The sequence below is a fragment of the Aedes aegypti genome, chromosome 3 (genome assembly GCF_002204515.2).
Source record: "Aedes aegypti strain LVP_AGWG chromosome 3, AaegL5.0 Primary Assembly, whole genome shotgun sequence".
Classification (NCBI taxonomy): domain Eukaryota; kingdom Metazoa; phylum Arthropoda; class Insecta; order Diptera; family Culicidae; genus Aedes; species Aedes aegypti.
The window spans coordinates 5,915,504-5,942,842 of NC_035109.1; the positions used below are offsets into that span (position 1 = coordinate 5,915,504).

Genomic DNA, 27,339 nt, shown 5'->3' on the forward strand with positions numbered 1-27,339 from the left:
AAAAAAATCATGAACCTGAAGAGCATAACCTCGAGTTCCAGTTTCTAGAATGGCTTTACTTCGAATTCCATTATCACAGGGCAATGTCATTCAAAGTAAATATAAATTCGGGATAATAGCATTGGTGCGTTTATGGTGATGAATCTTGTGTTAATGACATTCGGGGAAATGAAACTCGTGGTTATGGGGTGGAATATTTTCAAGAGAGGTTTGATTTGAGTATTGACTTTTATGGAAGACATGTGGAATTAAGCTCTGCTAGTGCTATGATATTAAAATAAATAAATCCAAGCAATACTGAATATTTCTTCTTTTTTTAAACGTATTTCAAGTATTGATACTTACTCTTCACGAGTTGGCTTGAGAATGGGTTGATTCATTTATACAATTCTTTCACTATTGTATTTCAGGATCCAGGGCACACAAAAGTATTGTTAGTGGTCTAGAGTGCCACAGTTTGGCCAATAGTGCATTTCTCAGCAATTGAGGTTTAAGTTCTAGGGCAGTACAAAGTTAGCCAGAATAGCCAAGAGCAGCTAATTGGGTTATAACAATATTTTATGACTAATAATAACAATATAACCTTGGCTCCGTAATGCCTTCTATCGCTTGAGCCTATCAAAAATTGTTCCATTGTGAAAGATGTTGACGGCATGTGAGTGCAATGTGTCATTGAAAACATTTGAACATGCTTACCGGTATTAGAATGCCTAATTAATCTATTTGAAATTGGTGATTTCAATACTTACTTTTCAAAAAGGGCGTAACTCAAAATTTCGACGATCTTCTTATTCAAAACTTCGCCCAGAGGTTACAATTGACTAAAAACACTTACTTTGGACCAGATTTTGATGGTTTATTCCTTCTGATAATCATGGCCAATGAAAATCCGTTGAAATATATAATATACACGCTCGAAAAAGCGTTCTGGAAAACGTGAACTGTCAAAAGTACACCGTGAACTACCATGAATGTTCTCGTATACATGATTTAGTTCACGGTGTATTTTTGCTTGTTGAAGAGTTCACGCCTGCTGTTCACGGATACGAGAACGGATTTTTTTCTGTGTATATATTCCTTTGAATTTGTGGACTTATACAATCAAAAGGGCGTAACTTCAAAACGGGCCCTACGATTTTTTTGAAATTTTGCCCAGACATGCAGCTTAGCTATAGAAAACGACTGGTGAGCACAGATTTGATGGAGATTTTTTTCTGATAATAACGGTCAGGGGAGCACCGTGTTCCACCGTGTCCCGCGTTGTGAAGATGTTCCAAGAGACAAAGACCATCGAGCGGCGCGGAAGATAAGGCGGGCACCAAACAAATCCCCGGCCTCGAGTTTTTTGTCGGTACGTCCAGCATGGAGGTTCCGTTGAAGTTCTGGAAGAAAAAGATAGACAAATTCGCGAAGAAGAACCTGTTGTGGCAGGGTATCTGCGAGTGCGAACGGTACAGTAAGCCGATCATTACAACCGGCACCATAAACGGGAAGATTTATTGAGAGGAATGCTTGTAGAAGCGGTACGAAGCGAAGGGTTTAATGTGGTCCAGATGAAGGCGAACCCGCCAAATACACCAGTTTTAGGCGGTAATGAAGAAGAATTTGAATTTGAAGACAAGCAGAAAAACATTTAGAAAAACGATGAAGTTTTGAAGAAAAACTAGGAGAAATTTTGTAAGAAAGATGGGCAAAACCTCGCCCAAGATATCATGAGCATTATTAAGAAAAATGTACGAGCATTCAGCTTGGGGAAGGAAATTTCATGAATAAATTATGCCAAAATATAGCTAACATATGGTTTTTAAATCCCTGAAAATTTGATAAGTATCCGATTTGAAATGAATTTTTGGAGATCATTTTTTGTGCCTCATTTATTCTCCCAAGAATCTCTGAAAGAACTCTTGGACACGACACTGAAGACGGCCTTACAGTTGAGGTCGAAATACGCATTTCTATCTAAGGATACACACTCTAGTGGAATTAAATGCTATAGTAATAAATTTAGTTTTCATATACTTACAGGTATTCCACTGAAGAGCTCAAAGATTTATTATCAGTATCTGAAGATTTCTCTGAAGCCTTTAGAATTTTGCACCAGCGTTCACTGCAAGCAGAGTAAGGAAAAAAGTAGCTTTAGAGACAATTTTAGCTAAAATAGAGACATTAGAATCCTTCCATTAAAAATAGAGGCTTTTTAGGTACATACTTGCATTAAAATGGTAAAAATGGGTGAAAAGATCTGCTACTAGCCCATTGTACATTACCGTAGATCGATTGCATTGTTATCCGTGTTCATAAGAACACGTTCGTCCAAAACAAGGGCAATTGTTGACGGCTAGGCTCTTGTTATTTTCAAGCAGCTTAACGATCGACGCTCCGTCATCGTAATCATCGTCATCATCGAAACTTCAATAGCAGTTTTTCTGTTCATAACTAAAAAATATTCGATGAAAATATGTTCACTGTGTTTAGGTTGGAGAATGGAATACAGTGAACACATTTTCCTGTAAATTTTCTTGATTTTGAACGAAAAAACTGCTTCTGAAAATTCAGAAATCAATGACGGATCCTGCCCCCTTAACAAAAAAAGCTTGTTTTCTGCTGGAAGAGCTTGAGAATCGAACCCATTCTTTTATAATGTGAACGTGTAGCTAACTACGCCACGTTGACGACCAGTTCTGTAAGTTGCACTGTTACCATTTAGTCTGAGTCATCCACAAGGTTAATTTCTGAACCGTTGTACACCATGCCTCACCTGAACCAGCCAGGTTTTTACCGACGAAGGATACCATGAGTGTTCACCACGGTATTGCGAAGACTCACGCATTAGCCTGTGGCTACTTTTCTTCGTAAACTGTACGATTACTTCAGATTTCACGTAATCCGAGGCCACCTTTTTACACTGCACTGTAATAGAGACATTTTCTACAGAGACAGTAACTTTCGGATAAAATCAAACACCCACTCGGCGTAATAAGTATCCTTCGTTCTTTATTCTACGTTATACATCATAATTGTCAATCTCTTTCTCTGCTTATTGATTATAAAACACTCTCTGAAGATCTACTGTTTCATTTTGAATAAAACCGATTTCATTAGTCGATTGATGCAACCCGTGTTCAAGAATGATTATCTTTGTAAGAAATCGCCCCTCCTATTCGCTCACAGATTGGAGAGAGCGCATAAAAAAAATCCAACATCTATGGACATCCCAATGGTTGCATCCCTCTTATTATTTCCATGAAAATGATAAGGATTGGAGGATGATTACTTAGACTACCTTCTACTAGCGTAAAATTGGTTTAACTTTCATAAATGAATTACAGAAATAATAAATTTATATATCCACTCGCGGTCGATACTGTAGTCTTAATGGTGGGTCTTTGAAGCGCCACCTCGTGACGTAGACGAATTTCAGCGTATGATCTTTGCCCAGCAGTTCATCATTGCACAATATATCGATCTGTAAATGGTTAATCGCATTATAAAATCACCATATTCGTATCACACGAATCCAGTCTACTTACATCTTTGTATCTTTCGATACCGTTGAGCACCTTCTTAGCTAAGAATTTCTTCAAATGGGTGATGGTCGCCTGCGAGCTGCAGCGAATGAAGCGCCGCTTGAGGTGCCGCAGATTATTGCTAATACAGTCAAGGCACACGTTAACCTGCTCGTCCTGGCGGTGGTAGTCCGCCTCCTGGTGTGCCTGTTCGTTTGCCTTGTCGTCGCTGTCCTGCTGCTGCTGGGGCATATCCTTCGGGCACGGCAGGTTGCGTGATTTGTAGAATTCGCGCTCTCTCCGCATCTCATCTGCAAAAAGGGTAGCGGTAACGTCAGGGATTAAGGAAGATTGCTTGAAGTATCACGGATTTGGAGCCCAAATAGCCGATAAATGCGTAGTTATTCAGCAAGACCATGCTGAAGGGATGTATTCCATTCCAAAATGGCCAGAATCATTTAAGTGTAACTTTTAAGCGTATATGATCTTTGTGCTTGTCACACGATGTAAAAACGCAAAACTGGCCAATTTGCAAAGAAAGTTCGCAGCTACTAACTGTGCAAGTGCTCATAGAACTAGAGTTTCCAAATTTCCCGGGATTCGAATTCCCGGGAAACGGGAGATAAAATTTTCATTTCCCGGCAAATCATGAAAAACGTGATAATAAAGCGAATTTGAAACATTTCTTTAGAAATTCTCTCTCCACATTTCGATATCGAAGGGACCATTGAGATAGGGAGAGATCGTGACGTAGAACACCACGGTGCTCCCCTGACCGTTATTATCAGAAAAAAAAAATCTCCATCAAATCTGTGCTCACCAGTCGATTTCTATAGCTAAGCTGCATGTCTGGGCAAAATTTAAAAAAAATCGTAGGGCCCGTTTTGAAGTTACGCCCTTTTGAATGTGTAAGTCAACTAATTCAAAGGAAATCTGAGATATTTAAACGAGTTTTCATTGGCCGTGATTATCAGAATAGATATAATATTAAAATTTGAATCAAAATTGGTTTATACAGTTATTTGTAACTTCTGGCATGAGTTTTGAATGAGAAGATAAAAAAAAATGGTTACGTCCTTTTGGAAGTGTAAAACACTAATTTTAACTAGATTAGTTAGGCATTCTTATACCTTTGAGCATATTCAAATGTTTTCAATGGCACATTGTACTTATATGCCACCAAAGTATTTCACAATCAACTGATTTCCCATGGGCTCAAGTGTTTTAAGGTATTACGGAGCTAATTTCATCATGTAACCAAATTAGTTCTGTAGCACAATATTCTGGCTAGTTTGGTGAACCCATGTACTCACAATTTAGATTATATTACATGCAATTGATTGTTCCCTGTTGTACATCGAAGCGAAGTATACGTCAAGGAATATAAGTTTTCGGTTATGGGTAGCAGTGTATGGAAAAAAATAAAATTAACAACGTAGAAAGCAGCGATACAAATGGAAGAAATGCAAAGTTTAGAACATCCGTTTTATTTTGTTTAATAGAGTTCAAAATTGTTGCATTTACAGAGCTTAATTTTGAATATTTGTCTTTGTCAATTTGGAAAACTTTGTATAGCTGCCAAAGTATTTTCGTTTGTGATGAGTCATAGCAGCTGGTGAGTCTTTACTTCACAAGCACAGTCTGCGATCGAAAACAAATAAAAATTTACATGGAGATCTTCAGTTTGTGTAGGATTGAAATCATATTGTGGTAGGTAGACCAGCAGGTTATCAACAGGGCCACTGAACAATTTACGATTTTCCGGTCATCAAAACTGGGATTTACGTTAAATCCATGAACAACTCTGTTTTTATCATATTTTATATATCTTTTCAAAATTATCAAGGGGCTTTTCAAAATACTATCAAGGGGCTTTGAATTCCATTACCCCGAATACCCGAAGACCATCTCCGCAAGTTCCAGTTTCTAGAATGGCATTACTTCGAATTCCATTATCACGGGACAATGTCATGCAAGGTAGGGTAACTCGGTGTAATACGCCCTACCGGGGCAATACGCCCCCCTGAAGTTTCACGGGATTGAGGCTTCTTTTACACGTAAATATGATTACATTTCTTAACTATTCGCGAATAAATGATGTTGCGCATATATGTTCTTTGAGAAGTATAAACAATCAATAGAAATTCTAAAAATATCGAAAATCAGGTTTTCGGCGTAAAATTATGCGTTCGATAAGCAAGCCATGCCGCCAATGAAGCCCTTCCTTTACTATTGTACTTATTGCAAAAACTTTTACCGGAAGACGACTGCTAATGGACCCCTTTAAGCTTAGCAAGAGGTGGAATTCTCCTTGGAAACATTTCTACAACGCTGGGGACCTTTTTTCTATGGGAGGGGCATATTGCCCGGGTTGTTTTGAAATGTAAACATTGGGACGGTTTACAAAAAAACATCTAGTACACTTTTTAGAAGCAACCTGGAAAGAGAAAGTTGCATGCAGAGCATGACCAACTAAATGAGCAACCCATTGACATAAAGAACTTTAGGAGTGATGCATTTGATACTGCGATAGAGCAGTTTTTCCTTAAGGGGGGGCGTATTACACCTTTTTACCTTAATTATATATTCGGAACAATAGCATTCAGTGTAATAGTGCGTTCAGGGTGATGACACTCGGGTTAATGAAATTCGGAGTTATAATTCGGTTGGCAAAAATTCGGAGGTATAGAACCTTCTCAAGAGAGTTTGATTTTCAAGGGAGACATGTAACAGCAGGGTGGCCACCAAATTTCGATTTTGAAATTCCCGCTTTTTTCCCGGTTTTCCCGGTATATTTTAAAAAATTTTCCCGGTTCTTAACCCTTTTTTCCCACGACTTTAATTGACTATTTTTATATCAAACATCGTTCCTATGAAATTCCCTTAAACATTTTTTTTTAAATCGGGTTAAATATTTTCATTGTTTTTTTTTTCAATAGTAATTTAATTATTTGTCAATAGTTTCACTTCAAGAACAATCAGTTGATTACTAGATTGTTCTAAACCATGTAGAATCTCATTCTGAAAATTATGACATACTATAATCGATGAAGCTTTGAAGCTACCATAGAAAACAGGTGGGTTATTGTGCTAATAAAACCGATCCTAATCTTGGCACGACAGGGGCTTAATTTGAATACTACTTAAACTATATTTATCAACAAAATGGCCCTTAGGGTGATTATAATACGAATTTTTAAGTTCAAGTTCTAAGATCTAGAGAACCTGACAAGCGTTCGCGTTGAAAATTTGATGGATTGGTTATATTCTGGTGATGATCAAACGATCAAAATTTCAGCTCAGAGCGCTGTTTGGTTCTCTAGACTCGTGCTCTTGAAAATTCGAAATTTGGCTTTGGTTTATAATCATCTTAGGTGCATCTCACTACTGAGTTTCAGATTATTTGGCAGACAAAAGCCACAGGTGCCTAAGTAAATCATCAAGATGCCCAATTAAAGTATTTCAATACTTAATCCTTTGAATTTTGTTCATAAAAATGAAGAGTCCTCTGAACCAAATCAGTTCAAGGTAGGGATGAAACAAGGTCACACATGTAGAAACACTTACTTAATGCGCATTCACAATAACACCGGAAATTATCATTTTTGAGATTCATTTTATCATTTTTTACAAGACGAACATTAGCTTAAATAAGGTAACTATTTTAGATTTCTGATTTACGTCAAAAAATAAAATAAAATACATGAACGTTGGTAAACAAACTCGTGTTAGAATTCTTAGCAAAATTCCTGTACATAAGGAACTTACTGGCAAGATTTTGAAGTAGGGATGCAAAATGAATTAATTAAAGCTTTTCTTAACAAAGCTGTGGAATAAATCGAGGGAAAATGTTTGGTTGTAGACAAAATTATGACGAAAAGCGAGAATAAATTTCAGAACATTTTGAAAAAAATCCTGACAGAATTCAAATATCAAAAACGAAAGAAAAATAGAAATTCATGCTAAATTTGTGGCAGAATTTCTGTAAAATAAAGAATCCAAATAAACAATAACTGCAGAACACAATGGATTTTAAACGAAATCGAGAAAAAATCAAATTATATAAATGTCGAAGAATTAGAATTTCAACTGAACATTTCAATAAATGAATTATTGAAAATAATCACATTACTCAGTGGCGACTTGTAAACTCACGTTATTATCTGATCTACGACCCTGAAATAACTAATTTTGCAAATTTAAATTATAAAGCAAACAGTAAACGATAGAAAGCACATATTTGACGTTAGAGAATAGCCACTGATATACTGATAACACTAGTGGTTAATTATTATCGCCCAACAATGTTCTGTCTCTCCTTATAGAAACTTTTTTTTTTGTTTAGTAATAGTTGACCAAAGTCGTGTAAAAAACAGTGTCAAGGGTTAGTGGAAACGTATATTGTTAGTTGTTGGTATTTCTGATTTGATGTCAGATTTCCAGCAAAAATAGTACTTTAAGTCATGGACGAGTTTATGACAAACTCTTTGAATTTATTTTGGTTGTTATTCCTAGCCATCTATGGCTTATCCTCCGGAGGAGTTTTGATGATGTTTTTTTAGAGTCTGGTTTTGGGTTTCTTTTATAGCCGTAGATTACTCAGATCAGATATTGCTCCTGGGTTTTGCGAAAATTCAATAAAATATTCCAGACAACAAATTCATCCCAATGTTGCTTTCTAAGTTTTGCCAGAATGTTCTCCAAAGCTTTTCCCAGGAAATTTTCAAATTTTCCATCGGAAATGTCGGAATATTCACTTGAATTCTTCCAAAAAGTTAGCCAGGAGAGCGGGGATGAACCAGCCTTGGGCTGGACTAAAGATTCAATAATAATATAGTTAGCTAGGAGCAGTGTTGTGAAAAAGTCAATTTCTTATAAAACACGCTTGAAATTTTTCATGCGTGAGTTGTCAATCACGCAACTCAGCAGTCAAAAAATCATGGATGAGTTGGCTCATCTTTTTGACTCATTGTCTCATATTTCCACAGTTTACTCACACACACACACACGGCAATAATTTCTTGTTAGTCTGGTAGAATTATAGTAATCCTTTCTAACGTAAACAACAACATTCGGGTTTCACAAGTTTTGCAACTGAATCATTTTTTACGGTTTGAGTTGATTGAGTGATATTCACCAATATCTCAAGCGTGAGATTTGCGAATTGTGATTGGAGTTTGAGTCTATCAACACTGGCCAGGAGTCTCTACTTTTTTTTTTGAGTCAAGAATCTTGACACTTTGATTTCAAAATCACGCTATTATTGTCTTTACAATAACAAATATCTGTTTCTAGTTGTTTGAGTTTGAAAAGCTAATTTAGTCTTGAATTTTATTATCATCAGATCACGAAAAAGTGACTTTAGTGACCATTTTCCTGAAAAAAAGTGACTTTAGTGACTTTTTGTTGGAAATAGTGACTTTTAGTGACCAGGTCGAAAAAAGTGACCAAGTCACTAAAAAGTGACTTGCTACCAGCCCTGCTAGTAAAAAAGTTACACGCAAAAAAATTGTGCGGTAAAAACTACCATATTAGGGGGTTAACTTAAGCGCTCGCACCGGCAATTTTCAGCAGACCAGAAAGGCGCTTGATTTTACCATGTCTGTAGTCGAAATCAGATTGTTGTAAATTATTGCTGTCAAATGTACCAGTAATGTGGTGGGATGTACCGTAAACATAGTAAATTGGTCTGAAATTGCATGGTAGTTTCAAGAATGGGCGTAGTCAGCTAGAATAGTCATTTTTACCACATAATTTTTTCCCGTGTAGCGAAAAGATAAAAAAATATTAGTCCTGACAGTGTGGCGACCTCTGGATACTTTTCTTGGCAAAAGTTAGTTTTCCCATAGTAAATCCCATACAAACTTTGAACGGCTGGCGCTAAAATATAATTTCATCAATCGAGCTAAAATTGTGCGTAGTTGTTATGGGTCCCAAATGCAATCCAAAAAGTGAACTGGAGCGAGAATCTAATTTTTTCTGAATTTTAGTTCAACGTCTACTTAAGAAGATACAGGAAACCAAACTATCTTCAAAGACGTCACAGGACGGAAATTCTATGATTGTAAGATGTATAAAAATTTCAAGAGTGGTGATTTATTTCAAAGATATTGAAAATCACAGATTGCAGTTCAGTCGATGAAACCTGTCAGCCGATAGTGGATATTGACCCGCATCACCCAGCCTTTGTACTCACAGTAAGATCTCCGACAATAGTTCCTTTCGTAGAAGTTAGTGATGAAGAAGTTCGCGACTTTGGTAAAGTGGACTACGAAACACTAAACGTTTTGCTTTCGAGAGTGGACTGGTCAACTGTCTCTCAATGCAACAATGTGGATAATGCGGTGAGCATCTTCAATGGGAAACTACACGAATGTTTAACGCACTGTGTACCGTTAGCAATGCCGCGACGCAAACCTGCGAGGTCTAATGCACGCTTGTTGTATCTCCGACGGAATCAATCCAAGATGCAGAGACGATTTTCAAAAAGAAACAACGATTGCAATAAGCTGGCATTTAATCGAGATAGCCGCAGTTATCGTTACTACAATCGATACCTCTACGGTAAATATGTAAGGCGTGTTCAGGATAATTTACGAAGACATCCAAAGCACTTCTGGAGTTTTGTCAACTCAAAGCGAAATCATTTTTGAGCTTGAATGGTCACTCTGCTTCCTCGGCCGAGGACAAATGCGAGCTTTTTGCATCATGGTTTGCGAGTGTCTTCGAGACATCGTCTCAATCTCAAGCGGATCCCGATGCTGCGTCACAATCGTTACCTACTGATATTATCGATGTTGACATCTTCGAAGTTAGCTATATGATGGTGGAGGAGGCATTGAAGAAGCTAAAACCATCTATATCGCCTGCATGCATTTTGAAACATTGCAAGGCGGTGTTAATTGCTCCTCTAAAGGCTTTATTCAACCTCTCTCTCCGATGTCAGCAGTTCTCTAAAGCATGGAAAATGTCTTATATGCGAACAATCTTCAAGAATGGCAGTAGAACGGAAGTATCGAACTATCGTGGAATAACCTCTCTTCCAGCTGGATCGAAATGCTTCGAGATAATAATGAATGATGTTTTATTTTTTTGCAAGCCTGTAAAACATACATTTCACAGAATCAGCATGGATTCATCCCACAACGGTCAGTAATCTCAAATCTATGCGAGTATACGTCATTCTGCATCAAAGAAATGGATAAAGGGGGACAGGTCGACAGTATTTATACAGATATAAAGGCCGCATTTGATACAGTTGATCACAGTATTCTCTTGGCAAAGTTGAACCGTTTGGGTGCTTCTTCGAGAATTTTCAGTTGGCTGTATTCCTATCTAACCGATCGTCAATTACTCGTTAAGATTGAAACAGCCATATCAGCTCCATTCACTCCGCATTGTGGTGTACCCCAAGGGAGTAATTTGGGGCCACTGTTGTTTGTCCTGTTTTTCAATGATGTGTCCCATGTACTTTCGAACTGTTACTTGTTGTTCTACGCAGATGACTTGAAAATCTATCTCATAGTAAGAAGCATCAATGATTGCTGCCAGTTGCAAGAACAGTTGGACCTCTTCGTGAGTTGGTGTACGTTGAATCATTTGAGTATTAGTGTGTCTAAGTGCTGCATCATATCCTTTCGTAGAACGAAAAGTCCTGTTTTGTACAATTATGCCATTTAATGGTACTATACTAAATCGTGTGGATAATGTTAAAGATGTGGGAGGGGAACGTGCCTTTGGAGCCGGCCTTCTGATACCTGACCCATTACGGCTACCGCCCTACGAGCATCGATGCGCACTGCTGGGTATCGAGACGCTAGATGAGAGGCGAAAGATTAACCAAGCCGTCTTAGACAGCCCAGTATTACTTCGCCAGCTTAATATATACCTACGCTCCTCAACGTGTGCTGCGTTCTAGACAACTACTGTATCAACCACCGAGGCGAACTATGTATGGATCCAATAATCCCATTGACAGATAAGCCGGAGATTCCAAGATAATTACAATTTGTTCGATTTTAACATTTCAACTAATACCTTCAAAAATCGGTTACGCAATCGCCAGATCTAATGTATCCTGTTAAGTGTTGTCCAAGAGTTGATACTTAGTTTAGTTTAGTTTTAATTTTATTCATTAAGACCATGATGTCGGATGAATCTTCAATACAAATACAAATACAAATCGAATGCCAATTCATTTGAAGCACTTATATTCATAATTTAAAAAAATAAAAACAAATCAATACAAAAACATCGATGTAAGGGATTCGATCGCATCGATAAATCGATTCAACAGTTCAAATTTGAATCGATTCAGTTACCTCGATGTTTTGATCGAACTTGTCCAACGCTATTGTAAATGCACTTTTCATCGGGAATTGAAAGATAAGTAATATTATTATTATGATTTCTTTACATCAAATAGTTAAACGCCTGATTTTGGTAGTTCAAAACAAAGCTAAGCTCAAAAGCTACAACTAGTAGTAACCCATCATTTGTTTTGATAGCCATGATGGCCTTGCATAGCGTAATTTCAAATTATCAAAACTCAGTCTTTATAGTAAATATGTTTCGGTAAAGGCTATCCACGCTAAAATTGCAACACTCGAAAATAGCTAGAACTTTTCTGATTTTAATGTGAAACGATTGGAATTTTGAATAGCTTTATTTCTTAAGCTCAATTGAAAAGTTCCAATAAAATTTTGAAAAAGAATCGGAAAAGCAGAAGATACGCAACGGAATTTTTTACATGGCTTTTGAAAAACCATATCTTTCACAACGTGCAGTAGCAAAAAAAGCTAAGAATCGTTATTTTTATTGCTTTCCGTGTTCAACGATTTGAAAAAAGAAGTGGTCTGAAATCATCCCCGCAAGAGCGCTATTTTTTTTTTTGTTTTTTTTTTGTTTTTTACAAGGGCGAAATCTGCAAACAGATCCCCTGAGAAGATAACTCAGGGAATGCGGGGATGACGCACCAACGACGACCCGCTAAAACCGGCCTATGCACTGTGCATGAGCAATTCATTTAGAATTGCTCAAGTGGTGAACAGTGCATCGACATGACCCTTGGACTCAGACCCTCATCTCCCCGGAACCACCTTACGGTATTTCTTCGGGAAGGGACCAGTGCATATAGCACAACACGTGTAGCAGAAGTAGCCTAGGCAAACTGCTTCTCCTAGCCGACTTAAACAATGTTACAAGGGACCAGCCTCGGCAGGGCTAATCCTCTGCAGCCAACTCTTGGTCGGCGCGCCATAGACGCTGCAATTTTAATATAATGTGAGTGACAGCCGTAGTTACTGCATTCCAGCACTCGGCATCCGCACACATTCTCTCTATAATATTGTCGGGGGACGTGTCCCCTCCGCATGTAGTGAGCATGCGACCTCTCACAACAATGAAACGGGGGCAATCGAACACGACATGCTCCGCTGTTTCCTCTACACCAGCACAATTGGGGCACGCAGGAGATTCTGAGTGCCCGAACCTATACAGGTACTGTCTATAGCAACCATGTCCTGACAGAAACTGCGTCAGGTGGAAGTTCACTTCCCCATGGCTTCTACCATACCAATCTGACACATTTGGTATTAGTCGATGGGTCCATCTACCCTTAGTGGAGTTATCCCATTCCTGCTGCCAGCTTCTGAGCGTTTCCTCTTTACACGTGTCGCGGACTCCTCTGGTACCCCTTTGGTTGAAGCATTGAACATCTTCCTTGATGATGAGCCCGATGGGCGTCATCCCGGCTATGATGCACACGGCCTCTTTAGATACCGTCCGGTATGCACTTGCTACTCTTAAGCACATTATCCTGTACGTGCTTTCCAACCGCTTTAGGTTTCTGTTCGTTCTAAGCGCTTTTGACCAGATTGGTCCTCCATACCTTAGTATGGATAGCGCCACGCTTGCCAGCAGCTTGCGTTTGCTGGCAATTACAGCAGAGCTGTTAGACATCATCCTCGAAAGCGCCGCTATAGCCGTAGATGCCCTTTTACAGGCATATTCAACGTGGCTAGCGAAGCTCAGCTTGTCATCGATCATTACCCCAAGATGCCTAAGGGATCGCTTGGACTCTATGGTGCAATCACCTACCGAGATAAGCGCCCGTTGCTCGGACCTGCGGTTGTTAACCACCACCACCTCAGTCTTGTGACGGGCCAGTCCTAGTTTCCTAGACTTCATCCATTCCTCAACCAGGGAAATAGAGTGCGCTGCTGTCAACTCTACTGCCTCCATCGATTCACCATAGACCACTAGGGTGATATCGTCGGCGAAGCCAACAATCTTAACACCCGTCGGAAGGGGCAGCCTCAGTACGTCATCGTACATCGCATTCCATAACAGCGGGCCCAGGATTGAACCTTGAGGTACTCCCGCGGTAATTCGAACGCTTTTCTGCCCCTCCTCTGTGTCATACAGTAGAATCCTACCATCAAAATAGCTTTCTAGAAGCTTACACAACTGCACCGGTACCTTGAGGCAGTGAAGCGCGTGTGCTATTGCTTCCCAGCTTGCGCTGTTGAACGCATTCTTCACATCCAGAGTGACAACCGCGCAGTAACGGATGCCGCTCCTTTTATGCTCGATTGCCACCTCAGCTGTTTGAACGACCGACTGGATGGCGTCCAGAGTAGATTTACCTTTTCTGAATCCAAACTGGTTGTTGGACAGGCCGTCCGCACTCTCCGTATACGGTACTAGCCTGTTGAGGATCAACCTCTCCAATAACTTGCCCGTCGTATCTAGTAGACAGATAGGTCTATACGCCGACGGGTCACCTGGTGGTTTCCCCGCCTTTGGTAGTAGCACCAATTTCTGTCGCTTCCATACATCCGGGAAGATTCCTTGATCAATGCAGCGTTGCATCGTGGTTCTGAACATGTCCGGATCCGTGTTCACTGCCGCTTTTAAGGCAACATTCGGGATACCATCGGGTCCCGGTGCCTTGTTTGACGCGAATGATTTCACGACTTCTGCCAGCTCTTCGTTCGTCACTCTCGCCACTTCTTCTCCTTCATCTGCCGCATACGGCGCTGGGGGCCATGGGCTTATGGGATGGTGCGCGAAGAGTACATCGATTATCGATCGCAGCAACTCGGGCGATTTCTCTTGGGGCGCTATGGCTCCTTTGGTCTTAGCCATTACCACTCTGTAGGCGTCACCCCATGGACTAGAATTGGCACTCTCGCATAGACTTTCAAAGCATGCCCGTTTTCGACTCTTGATTTCCTTTTTGAGAGCCAACTTTGCCTCTCTGAATGCTGCACCGCGTTCCTCTCTTTGTGCTTCTGTGCGTGCGCGTTGCATTCTTCGTCTAGCCCGAAGGCAGATTGCTCGAAGATTTGCAATTGATTCGCACCACCAATACACTGGCGGCCTGTTCTCTCTAGGAGGGGCTTTTCTCGGCATGGAAGCATCACACGCTCGTGATATCATAGCAACTAGCTCTTCACCGTTTAGGTCCAGAGTGTTTCGTTCGCGCCTCAGGGCTTCAGTGAATACTTCGCCGTCGAAGCGCGCTGTTTTCCATCCTCGGGCTTGGGTCGAGTTACATCGCGCTGCCTTCTGCCCGCCTGGTATTATACTATAGCGAATCGATTGATGATCGCTATGAGTATAACCGTCATCAACGCGCCAGTTCATGGTACCTAAAAGGTTAGGACTACAAAACGTCACGTCGATGATCGATTCTGCACCATTTCTGCGGAAGGTACTCACTGTACCCACATTTGCCAGCTCTACATTTAATGCGGCCAGGGATTCCAACAATAGCTGGCCTCTTTGATTGGTGCAGCGGCTACCCCACTCCACTGCCCATGCATTAAAGTCGCCAGCTATCACTACTGGCTGCCGATTAGCTAGTTCGGCCTCGCAAGAGCGCTATAGGCGACGGGAAAGTGGAACCTTTCAGACGCCAACCAAACACTTCTGCCCGGGGCATTGCAAATTAGCTATAGTTTCAAGCAAAAAATCAAGCATCTGGCTGGACTTCGCCAGAAATATCAGAAATATATGTGCAGCTTCAGTGCGCATCGTACCTTCGTACTGTGCGTACACGAATTCTCTCTGCTCTTGCAAGTTTTTTAAAAAACTACCTAAAGCAATTAAACAGTACTTTTCAGTGCTACTATACAGTACTTTTCAGTATTATTTTTCTACTATTGATCCCTTTACGATCCTTGTTTGGACCCGTGCCTTCGATTTTTCTCGTCTTTTTTCGTTTATTCACTAAACATGGTTGCAACTACAAACAAATGGAAGGGTGAATCTCTGAATTCACAACTTCCTTCCAAAAAAGTGGGTTTTAAAACTGTCACTAAACTTGGCAAGAATGGAAGAAAGGACGTTTCTCCGAAATGCGAACTTTCTTCCAAGGATGAAATGAAATTGTTTCGAAATGAGCAATCAGTTCGATGCTCTAGACAAATTTTCCGAACACCAAATCGAAGCAGCCTCTAGCCCAGGCTCTTTGATTCAAGTGAGGAAGCAAAGAGTGCCGCCTATCGTGGTCAGTTGTTCCGAATTTGGGGGATTTAGGCAGGAGATCTTGAACTCCATTAGGGGAATCAAGGTCTCCTTCCAAATCGCAAAGAAAGGAGATTGTCGCGTTTTGCCGGAAACTCTTAAAGAGTCTTCTTCTCAAACATCTTGAAGAGAAGAAGCACAATTTTTTTACTTATGACGACATAACTGAACGTTTGTTCAAAGCCGTCTTGAAAGGTCTCTCAAGTAATTATAAGTCACCTGAAGAGATTAAAAATGGAATTAATGATTTACTTGGATTTTCCCCAGTCCAAGTAATCATTATGAAAAAGAGAACCCAATCTGGCATTGTTCGGAAAGGGCTTTCTCAAGAATATTATTTAGTTCACTTTAACAAAAACGATCTAAATAATATTAAAGCTTTAGAAAAAGCTAGACTTATGTTCGATGTCCGTGTGACATGGGAACATTTCCTGAAACCTGGAGGAAATTACCAGAACCCCACTCAGTGCCGTCGGTGCCAAAAGTGGCGTCATGGTACAAAAAATTGCCGCATGGATGCTAAATGCATGATTTGCGGAGGTTCTTCTCACGCCAAGGAAAGTGAAGGAAAATACCACCTCGAATTGCGGAGGTAATCATAAGACCAATTTTTTGGCTTGCCCTTTCGCTCGTGCCAGGCAGATGAAAGATAATATCCTTTACGATAACAATCGTTTCCGGAATTTCCCTGGTAGAGTATCGAACAAGGAAAAAACCGTGCCGCCACAGGTAATATCTACTCCGCCTTCAAGTGATATGTCTGCCTCCAAGTTGGTGTAAAATTTACTAATCATTTTTTTTTTTGTGGTATTCAGTTGGAGCTGCCTGACAGCTTAACTTGTCAACCCTCGGTCTGGCTTTTGCCAAGTTTCCCCTCTACCAGGACCAATACTCAGACGGACTAGGCTATGGTGCCCACATGAACACTGTTTATTATTCGTATTGTAACGTGGTAGATTTTGAAAAATACCCACATACCTTTACTTCTGAGAAACGGAAGCATTGTGAAAATCAGCAGCTCCATCAAAATTTATTTGAAATAGTAGTGTAGTAGTGGCATACCTAATACTGTCTAGTCGAAATAGTTTTGAATAATTTGTCATTTAAGTGCTTTTACATAGAGATTAGAGTCTTAATATCAATTGTCGTCAAATCTTAACAAAATTAGGCTGGTTAGCAGTAGTTATAGTTAATTTAAGGTCTTTACGTTCATATATCCTTACATAAAAAAACACTTTCCTTGTCTGTTCAAAAATTTCTCGAAACTAGCAAGTGTACCCTAATGATCTCAGCATCTTACTTTCCATAGTCATTTTATAGTGAATATTTAAGAGTTACCTTAGGCTTCTAATACAGTCTCCTACAAGATTCACTTTTCGGTGGCAAATGCAATGCTTCAGAACGCCTACTTTCTACTTGTAAATTTTGCGAAAATGAAGCTGGAATCATGTTATTTATACCGTTGTTACAAAAGAGGTATTTCTTATTATGGCAATGTAAAAACCATATTAAAAAAAGATTGTCGCCACTTATTTCTACTCAGTGAATCTATTAGTAATTTTACTCAGAGTAATATTCCCTACGTCGAATATGATAACGATGTGTCTAGCTAGCTAAAAGTAAGAGTGGCTACGGATCATTCAGGATAGCAAAAGGCAAACTGATCGTCACCAATAGTATTAATGTCCATTTCGAATAGATTAATTATTTGAAATGGGCATCAATTCTATCAATGACGCAGAATGTCCGTTGGATCACATCCGAGATATTATTGCGTCTATGCCATACGAATTATGACGCGGCTTTAAGCAAAAAATGCCAAAATGTGATACCACCACTACAGGTTACGCCTTTGGTTTCCATCATATGGGCTAATGGATTATGCCCTCCCTTCGCGGCAAGGTCGCATAACCAAGGGGAGGGAAAATTTACTAATCATATTGTTATTATATTACGTTTTTCTAATGGATCCAATAAATAATAATTTAAATATTTCAAATTGCAATGCTCGTTCCTTGAATGGTAAAGAGGACGAGCTGTTTAATTTTCTTATAGCTCATAGCGTGCATATAGCAGTTATTACTGAAACATTTTTTAAACCTGGATCCAAACTTGAAAAAGATCCTAACTTTTTTGTTTATCGTAATGATCGACTTGCTGGGGCATGTAGGGAAGTTGTAATCATCATTCATTAGCGTATTCGTGATCAAACGTCAACATCCCACCGCAAAATCGCTAGTGTTTTGAGGTGATTTTAACCTCCAAATTGTGAAATCATCACCTCCAAGTTAGTTCTAATACCCTCCGTTATATGAAATATGGTGGCGCGTCGATCGTCGCAAGTTTCTCGTTAATCAGTCAATAAAACACCAACTGTTTTTGTCATTTAAAACTAAAGTTTCTGAAACTTTAGGTGTTTCAGTTGAAACACAGCTTGGTAAATATACTTTCATAGCTGCCTATTTGCCTTTTCAATGCTTTGGATAGCAAGTTAATTTGCTCCAAACTGACTTGCGAAAATTGACTCGCAATAAGTCAACATTGTTTGTCATTGGTCATGGAAAAATTCTCAAAGTAATTCCAACGGCAGAATTTTATTTGATGAGTGCTCTTCAGGATATTTCTCAATTCAATACCCTGATAGCCCCACATGTTTTTCCTCTTCTAGAAATCCATCTACGATTGATTTGGTCTTAACCGACTCTAGTCATCTTTGTAGCCAACTGATTACTCATGCTGATTTTGATTCTGATCATGTCCCTGTTACATTTCAAATATCCCAAGAAGCGATTCTCAATCCTATCAGCTCCACTTTCAATTATTTACGAGCCGACTGGAATATATATAAAACGTATGTTGACTCCAATCTTGATGTTAACATTTCTTTAGAAATTAAAATTGATATTGACAATGCTCTTGAAACTTTAACTAATTCCATTGTTGAAGCCAGGAGCATAGCAATTCCAAAATGTGAAGTAAAATTTGAATCCGTGATTATAGACGATGATCTTAAACTCTTGATCCGCCTTAAAAACGTGAGGAGAAGGCAATTTCAACGCACTCGCGAGCCTGCTATTAAAATTATATAACAGGATTTGCAGAAAGAAATCAAGAAACGTTTTGCAAATTAAGAAACAAAAATTTTGAAAATAAGATTTCTCAATTGGATCCTGGCTCTAAGCCTTTTTGGAAATTATCAAAAATTTTGAAAAAACCTCAGGAGCCAATACCGGCATTGAAAGAGGAAAACAAATTATTACTAACTAATTGCGAAAAAGCTCAAAACCTTGCTATGCAGTTTGAAAGCGCGCTCCATTTTAATTTAGGACTTATTAGTCCAATTGAAAATCAAGTTACTCAGGACTTCGAAAATATTCTCAATCAGGAGAACGTTCTCGAAAATACCTGTGAGACTGATTTGGAAGAAATGAGAACTAAATATTATTAAAAAAAATCGAAAATATGAAAGCTCCTGGTGATGATGGAATTTTCTACATCCTCATCAAGAAACTTCTAGAAAGTAGCTTATCATTTTTGTTGATATATTCAACAAATGTTTTCCATTAGCATATTTTCCTTACAAATGGAAAAATGTTAAGGTTGTTCCAATTTTAAAACCAGACAAAAATCCTGCAGGAGGTTTTAGCTATCGTCCAATCAGTTTGCTTTCCTCCATCAGTAAACATTTTGAAAAGGTTATTTTGAACAGAATGATGGCCCACATCAACGAAAATTCAATTTTTGCCAATGAACAGTTCGGATTCCGCCATGGACTTAATTATTTAAGTTAATCAAATTTTTTTTTAAGCAGGATATGGTGCTTGCACAGTATTTGCTACACGACAAGCAACCTGGAATTCGATTTAAGTTTACCAGGTGTGCATATTTTTCGAATGAAATCGATCCAAGATATCGTTTGTTTTGTGGCACACAAAGCCAACTACGATAACGTCCCGGAAAAACTGTCAAAATGTCACGTGGAATAGTTGATAGTCATTCTGGAACCATCATGGAAGACGAACGCATGGAACGGAACACGATCGTCGATATTCGGCACACGCAATGTGCGGCCATCGATAGCATCTCCCGGAAGGTGGTAGCTTTCAACCAAAATGAGCCGTATTACAGAGCTTACGTCAAAAGGTAACTTCGCTCTAATTAACTTTCGAACAGATGTTGAACCCAAACTTCCTTTTTCAGAGGAACCAAGAGCAATCAGTTGCACCGGCTTGGGGCAAGAATCCTGCTCATATTGGGCTCAATTTTGCTGTACAATCTCATCTTCGGAACTTCCTCCAGCGGAAGGTATGAGGAACCGTCATGGCTTGCTTGTGCAATCGGCAAAATGTTGGGCATCGAGGATCGAATTTACTATTGACGAAAGCGGAGTCTCACTTCCCGAACCGGAACTACTCACCTTCCATCAGATTCGGCACCAGCTTGTAAACAATATCCTGCATTGTGCGGTCAAAGCTGATGTACTGCAGAGGATGGGACTGATGGATGACATTTTGGCAGGTTGGACAGGTGTTATTCTCCTCCAAGTGTTTCACCAGGCAGCTTTTACAAACTAAAAATACACAATTATAGCGCACATTAATCACGATTACAATGGCTCGCCGTAGTATTTAAGAATTAACTAAAAATTAATAAGAGTAATCATTTTCCCAATACTTACACGTATGAAGACATTCAGTGACAGTTGTTGCATCGATGAAGTAGCCTTTGCAAATTTCGCAAGTAATGTGTTTGTTGAGGGTTTTTAGCTTGATCCTTCTCTCCATGGCCGCGCGGAATGGGCTGGCGCATTAAAATTCACAATTCCTAGCTTTAAAATACTTAAAATACGTCTAAAATTCTCCGAAATAATCCATCTCATCAACACCACTTTTTACTTTCTGCGGTCGGTCCCCGAAGATGCTTTCTTTTCCCCTTTCTGCATCACGTTCTCCTCCCTCCCTCGCCCACAACAAAAATGACAGCGCACCGAACACCGAATGCCAGGGATAGGTAACTAATGTTAAGCTCATGATACACTTGGACAGTGGGCAAAATGGCATTCACCGCTATGGACCAATGCACGAGTTCACTAATTTGACGTTTGAGCGGTGCCAAATTCACTCGTTGCCATGGTCATGTAAATAACACGGCACCGCTCAAACGTCAAATAGTGAACTTCTGCATTGGTCCATGGACCAATGCACGAGTTCACCCCTTGACTTTTGAGCGGTGCCGTGTTATTTATGTGACCATGGAAACCAGTGAATTCGGCACCGCTCAAACGTCAAATTAGTGAACTCGTGCATCGGTCCATAGTGCATTTTACGAGACTTTTTTGAACAGCTTAAAGCTTATTTTATGAATGAAATTTTGACAGGAGGCGGTGTCGTAACGTGTGAAAGTAACAGCAATGTCATCAGTGTTGTCGTTTCGTAAAATGAACTATTCTTCTGTTTTTACTAGGGGGGAATCTGCAACCGAACGCCTGAGAAGGTAACTCAGGCAGTGTGGGGATGCCGTACCAACGAAGACCCACTAAAACCAGCCCATGCACTGTACTTGAGCAATTTTTGTTAAATTGCTAGTGGTGTACAGCGCATTTACATTACCCTTGGCCTCAGACCCTTATCTCGCCGGAATCGCCTTTTCGTTATTTCTACGGAGAGGGGCCAGTGCATATAGCGCAAGTTGTGCTAGTCTTCAAAAAATCTCACTCCAATAGCTGCTGAGATTTAAAAACTGCCGGTCAAGATCGATTGCGCGCGCTTATTATGTTTCAATCTGAAGCCTGATTCGCTGCTGACAAGTAATTTCTCGGCCTATCTTGATGCATTGGAAATTTCTGCAAGAAATCGCTTAAGAATGCGCTTTTTTCTGATCGCAGTACGCAGTTGAAAAGAACTGTCAGTTCAAATGGGAGTCGCTGTAGAAAATTTCTGCAAGGAATCGACGAGAAATTTCTTTAGCGATTCCTTTTCAGTAGCAAATCAGGCTTGAGCATGCATTGAATCATGCGTTTTATATGAGAGGATTGAATCATAGGGTTCAATCCTTGATTGATGAGTGTTATTGAAATATATTGAGTCATCCATGATAATGCGTCAAACATTTGTGGGAAAATTGTCTTTGACAGGGCACATGGGAGGCGCTTGAGGCTTTGGGTATATGTACTTAGTAATCATTCTTGGAGAATTTTTCATAGTTCTGATGATCATATATTTTTTTGTTCCAGTTAGCTCTCACAATGACACTGTCAGATGTTCGTGTTTGGTGAAGTGTTTTGTGTGATCTTAGTTACATTTTTTTTTTCGATATATTACAGAGAGCTCTGTTCCCGTAATTCGATCGGACATTACTGCTACAGTATCTATGGAGCTAATATGATTGGCATTTGGATTGCATATTACAATGCCGTAATGATTTGTTACATGAAAAATATTGAGCGTTTTGCACCTTATTAGACTATTGTGCAGAAAATTTTTGCACATTGAATATTTGCACACCTCACACATCAGTCTAACAGCATGCTTTGATGATAACTTTTTTCGTCTTTGTTTTGATTTTGTGCTCCAAAATGACATCCACGCACCACCATGTAACGCATTTTATAAGAACATTTTACAAATTTTGTATGAGCTGTAATATCCGAAAGACCCCCATCCTACCTCTTCAGCGTTATTAAATTAGTGAATAAGCTCTTGACTTATCCACCGGTGAACTAAATTGGATCGATCCAGGAATGCAATCCGAACATTGCCAGAAACGCCACCGAAAGAATGGTACAGTGCCCAGAGGAGAATTTACACCTCTTGATGACGAGTTGAGTTCGTTCCTCAACGTGGAGTATTTGAGTGAACCGTTAGATAACGACAAGATCAAGTTGTTAAAAGTTCTTCCGTTAGGTTAGGAGGAATGCCGGTTTGCTAATATATTACATCCTGAATCTGTGGGAAACATATTTGATTCTGGATATGATTTAGATGATTCTAATATTATAGATTCAGCAATCAATAGTTTTCCAAAGATAAAACTCCCCAATGAGCCTTACGGCTGCTGACTGTTATAAAATGCTTATCCCTTCCCCAATCTCCCGTTTGCCGTCCGCGCTTCCAAGGGCCATGTAAGAAGAACAATGTAAAAGAATTCTGTTAGTGGGGTGTAGCTGGCAATACGGTGGAGACTTTTTACATCAATGCTGGTTGCTTTCAAATAAACATAAGCATAACGAAGCATTCACCCAGTCTATTTGAATGCTTTGAATTTATTTGAAACGTCATGCATAGCTTTCAAATCATACTGCTGATGTTAATGAGTGTGCAAATTGTCTCCAGTACATGAACATTTTCATTAGAATCTAAAAATTCGTGCAACGGTCAATATACTTAATGTGAAAACAGGAAGCTAAATGCTCAATGCGATTATTACAAATAAAAGAAAATTATATGTGACACAACTTCTACTTTCTTCTTCGCGCTTTGGCCACATATGCTATTTTTTATTATTATGCTTAAAATTCAATTTTCGATTTTGTTTCAGAAACTGAAACATAATGGTTATACAGTCACCTCTCCATATCTCGATATCGAAGGGATACATCGAGATCTCGCTGATCGAGGATTTTTTCGTAAAGAAAATTTTATCGATTCCCAGGGCATATAGTATCTTCGTACCTGCCACACGATATACACATGCAAAAATGGTCAATTGGCAAAAAAAGCTCTCAGTTAATAACTGTGGAAGTGCTCATAAGAACATTAATCTGAGAAGCAGGCTTTGTCCCAGTTGGGACATAATGCTAGAAAGAAGAAGACATCGAGATAGGGACAGATCGAGACAAAGAACATTAATTTAATGAACACTAGATTGAAAATCACTCCGTTACCAGGAAAATAATACACAAACAAACTTCATTTCAAATCTGGTCTAGTAACTTTTGATAATGCTCATATGACATATAGAGAGAAAACTGGGAACAAAAAATCAAAACAGTAAAAATATCATATCGAGATATGGAGATACGCAAAAATTGTAATTTTATTCTGCTGTATTGTTAGTGGCCACCCTCAAAATTAAATTGTATATTGTATATGAGACATAGATAACATGGTTCTATATGATGAAAACAGCAAGTCCATATGTTACTTCTTAAAAATCCATTCAATAGACCATTTCCGTGAAAAAAAATTATTCGCTCATATGATTCCTATCAATTTACTGAACAAATTATCCTAATGAAACCCATATCACAGACAAACAGAAGTCACACTCATAATTGTCCATCGACCACCTTCTCAACGGGTTGATTCGAAAATATGTTAGGTGGTCAATCTGCCACCCGCAGCGCTCGCATCGTTTTTGTTCGTGTTTGACGTTTACACACTACCACCGATTTTAGCATTGGGCGTACATGTCCTCGTGACTATGATTTTGATCGAGATTTGTTCTAAGTGTTACGTATGTTTGTCTGTGCCCATATTTTTGAAAGCCTCTAGCTATTTAAAAACAATGAAAAACTGGCGACACGCCGTTTTACCCCACGGTCCCTACACTGTAAGCTCAAAGTACCCTTTAAAGGGTAAAAAACTACCCTCTTTGAGAGAAACTAGTGTAACTCATAAAAAGAGTAAAGGGCCTTTACTCTTTAAAGAGTACTAGGCTTGTACGTCAAATCAACGAGTGAATTTTACCCACTATCCAAAACATATTTTTTCAGAAACAGAGTAAAATTTACCCTTTTTTCGATATGAAAATTTGTTTTAATTTTTATAAATCTGGAGCTCGATTTGAAAAGGTCGAATGTGACATTTTTGACTGTCTGAGATAACTCTCTATGAAGTTTCTCAAACGATATTCAATTCCTATTTCAAGCAAACAGCTAAAAAGCACACAATATACGTATTAAGACACAAAACGAAATCCCTCCCAGTAAACCTTTAAACAAACGCATAAGAATACACTCATTTTTTTTAATTTACGAGCATACATAAGTTTTCCGTCTATCTGAGATTGTTTGTGGTTCATTCGACCTAATCGATACGACCTAATGCCAGTCACCGCTGCACATCGAACGGGCACGTTCAGACGTTTGACGTCTGAAAATGTCCATATGTCAAAGTACGATCGGACTGATTGATGGTCAGTGAAGCACATACGACCCACCGTTGTAAACAGAAATAGAGATTTTCAGAGAATTTCTGGAGTTTTCTACATAAAGGTATGTATTGCATAACGTTGACGATGCGATTAATGCGATCAGCGATGTTACTCAGTGCAAATTCACATCTCCGCAAAATGTCTACTTTACAGAAGATGCAACGGATGCGGCTGTCGGATAGATTTACTTGCTCGTATCTTTGAAAAAATCTTCATAAGGCATCATCGGTACTTCTGTGGTGATGCTCGGAAAGCAACAGGCCGAAGATTAAACCAAAGTTGAACGAAGAGAGCAAATTGTCGCTGTCGGTTTTCTTAAACTTTTCCTTAAGATCTTTCACAATCGGGAACACTAAAAAATGAATTCCTTGGAAATGACAGCACCAGCACTGCTGTTTGCCTTCATCTCAATAAATGATTTGCTTAGTAGCTCAACCAGAGTCTGATTCTGGGGGGATTTTGTAAACTTGAAGATATAAGACAATAGGTCGAATACGCGTTTTTTCAGATTTAGCTACATTCGACTGAAAGCGCAATAGGACGAATGAACAAATTTTTATTGTTCCTAGTTTCTGTTAATTACGTCAAAGTGTCAATTATTTTTGTATTTTTGAAGAAATATAATATCAAAATGGTACTTTACCCTCATATTAAGCTGAGTAGAATCTACCTAATGGTTAAATAAACACGAGTATTCTACTTTTGTTACTTAGGACCATTTCAAATCGAGCTCCAGAAATATTAATTTTCGTAAAATAATAATTAAAACAATATTATTACTATAAAAACATTTTATTCAAAAATATCGCAAAAATCGATTATTGTTCTGATACGGGAGGATCAGCCATCACATTTTGAGTTTTTGACCGGGTAAATGGGGCTGCTGCTTCTGGAGGTTGTTGTACTGCATAAGCATACGGAATGAACTCGACAGAAAAGCTCCCTGTAAAATATAATTGTTTGTATACTCCACTGCACTGTGACGTCTCGCATCAATTTTGACAGGTACTGGTCCTGTTGTTTACAGTTTGGACTTAGTACTTTTTTCGAATCATTCTTAATTTCGTGAAAGTTTGCTGCGAGGAGAGGTCAAATCCACTGCAGATACCCACGGATCGTATTATTCTATCTTCCTACCGTGGAAAATCGTCACCATCAGCATGCTGGTGATAGAAATGCGAAGATGAAAAAATGATGGAAAAAACGACTAAGTCCAAAACGTAAACAACAGGACCAGCAGCTGTCAAATAAGTGAGGTTAGGCTCGTCATATGCAGCGCTCTATAGTTGGAACATGCAAAAAGCAATTAAGTGTACCTACCTTATATCTCCAAACATATTTAATTATTACAAGAAAAATCCTTCAGTCCCAAACACTAGTGACTAGTGCGATCGATAACTAACTTATAGTCCATTTGCAAGATGTTTTTCACCCATTAAAGAGTAAATAAATGGAATAAGTAAGTGGGCACAAAATACCCATTATTGAAAATTTTGAAGTACCCTTTATTTTGACAGTTGCATACATCGATACAAAATGGGTATTTTTTATTCTTTAAAGAGTAATGCCGAGTTTACAGTGTACAATGCTGATATCCCTCCTGACCCCCTATTCTCCAATGAGTTTGCCACCACGTTGTGGTGAATTTTTGATAAGCTTACCTACACTCAAAACAATCCAAACGTTGATACTACGAGAAAACATACGTAGTACTTTTCACGTAGCACTTACGTGAATCGTAGGTGACCAAGAATGAACAAATGAACTTTCTCACCACCGCTGTTTTGCGAAATAGCTACGTGATTTTACAGTACCTTTCATGAGAATTGGTTGTAGAACTTAGATGAAGTTTTGGTGAACTTGATCGGAGCTTTCAATGAAGAGTACTTGAAATGGCATTAATTTTGATCTGACACTTTCATATGCTTTGTTTTTCGAAATAATTTATTTCAAGAACGGAGATAATTCTTATACCGTACACCCCCGCTAACCCCCGTTCGGCATTTCAGTTAGTTAGGCACTTATTCCAGCTTCAAAAAAATCATCACATCGTCAACATTAGAAATTTTCATTTTCGCGTAGCTTACTAAGATTGAGCTATAAAAAGTATATAGTATGCTAGAAATGTCAGAAGGGGGTGTTTCAAATA

At 39.0% G+C, this 27,339-nt stretch overlaps 3 protein-coding genes across 3 annotated transcripts in view; 1 reads left to right on the forward strand and 2 right to left on the reverse strand.

Moving 5' to 3' along the window:
• Window positions 1-2,020: 2,020 nt before the first annotated feature.
• LOC5570305 (cyclin-J) overlaps window positions 2,021-27,339 on the reverse strand; it is a 57,566-nt gene continuing 32,247 nt past the window's right edge. The window contains exon 4 of the mRNA XM_021848987.1: window positions 2,021-2,107. The gene's annotated coding sequence lies outside the window, so the exon portion shown is untranslated. The remainder of the gene's footprint in view (window positions 2,108-27,339) is intronic.
• Window positions 2,975-20,979, reverse strand: LOC5568435 (polycomb group RING finger protein 3). Its single transcript, XM_001652217.2, has 4 exons — window positions 20,716-20,979; window positions 20,455-20,607; window positions 3,531-3,817; window positions 2,975-3,466 (listed from the first exon to the last, which is right to left on the reverse strand). Exons 1-4 carry the CDS (start codon window positions 20,819-20,821, stop codon window positions 3,341-3,343), a joined length of 672 nt encoding a protein of 223 aa, XP_001652267.1. The 5' UTR covers window positions 20,822-20,979; the 3' UTR covers window positions 2,975-3,340.
• LOC110677737 lies at window positions 19,880-20,443 on the forward strand. Its single transcript, XM_021848990.1, has 2 exons — window positions 19,880-20,180; window positions 20,238-20,443. Exons 1-2 carry the CDS (start codon window positions 20,008-20,010, stop codon window positions 20,413-20,415), a joined length of 351 nt encoding a protein of 116 aa, XP_021704682.1. The 5' UTR covers window positions 19,880-20,007; the 3' UTR covers window positions 20,416-20,443.

Coding starts and splice junctions, on each gene's coding strand:
- LOC110677737 (XM_021848990.1), top strand. CDS start 20,008: ATGTCACGTGGAATAGTTGATAGTCATTCTGGAACCATCATGGAAGAC. Junction 20,181..20,237: donor TACAGAGCTTACGTCAAAAG/GTAACTTCGCTC, acceptor TTCCTTTTTCAG/AGGAACCAAGAGCAATCAGT.
- LOC5568435 (XM_001652217.2), bottom strand. CDS start 20,821: ATGGAGAGAAGGATCAAGCTAAAAACCCTCAACAAACACATTACTTGC. Junction 20,608..20,715: donor CACTGAATGTCTTCATACGT/GTAAGTATTGGG, acceptor GTGTATTTTTAG/TTTGTAAAAGCTGCCTGGTG. Junction 3,467..3,530: donor GTATCGAAAGATACAAAGAT/GTAAGTAGACTG, acceptor AACCATTTACAG/ATCGATATATTGTGCAATGA.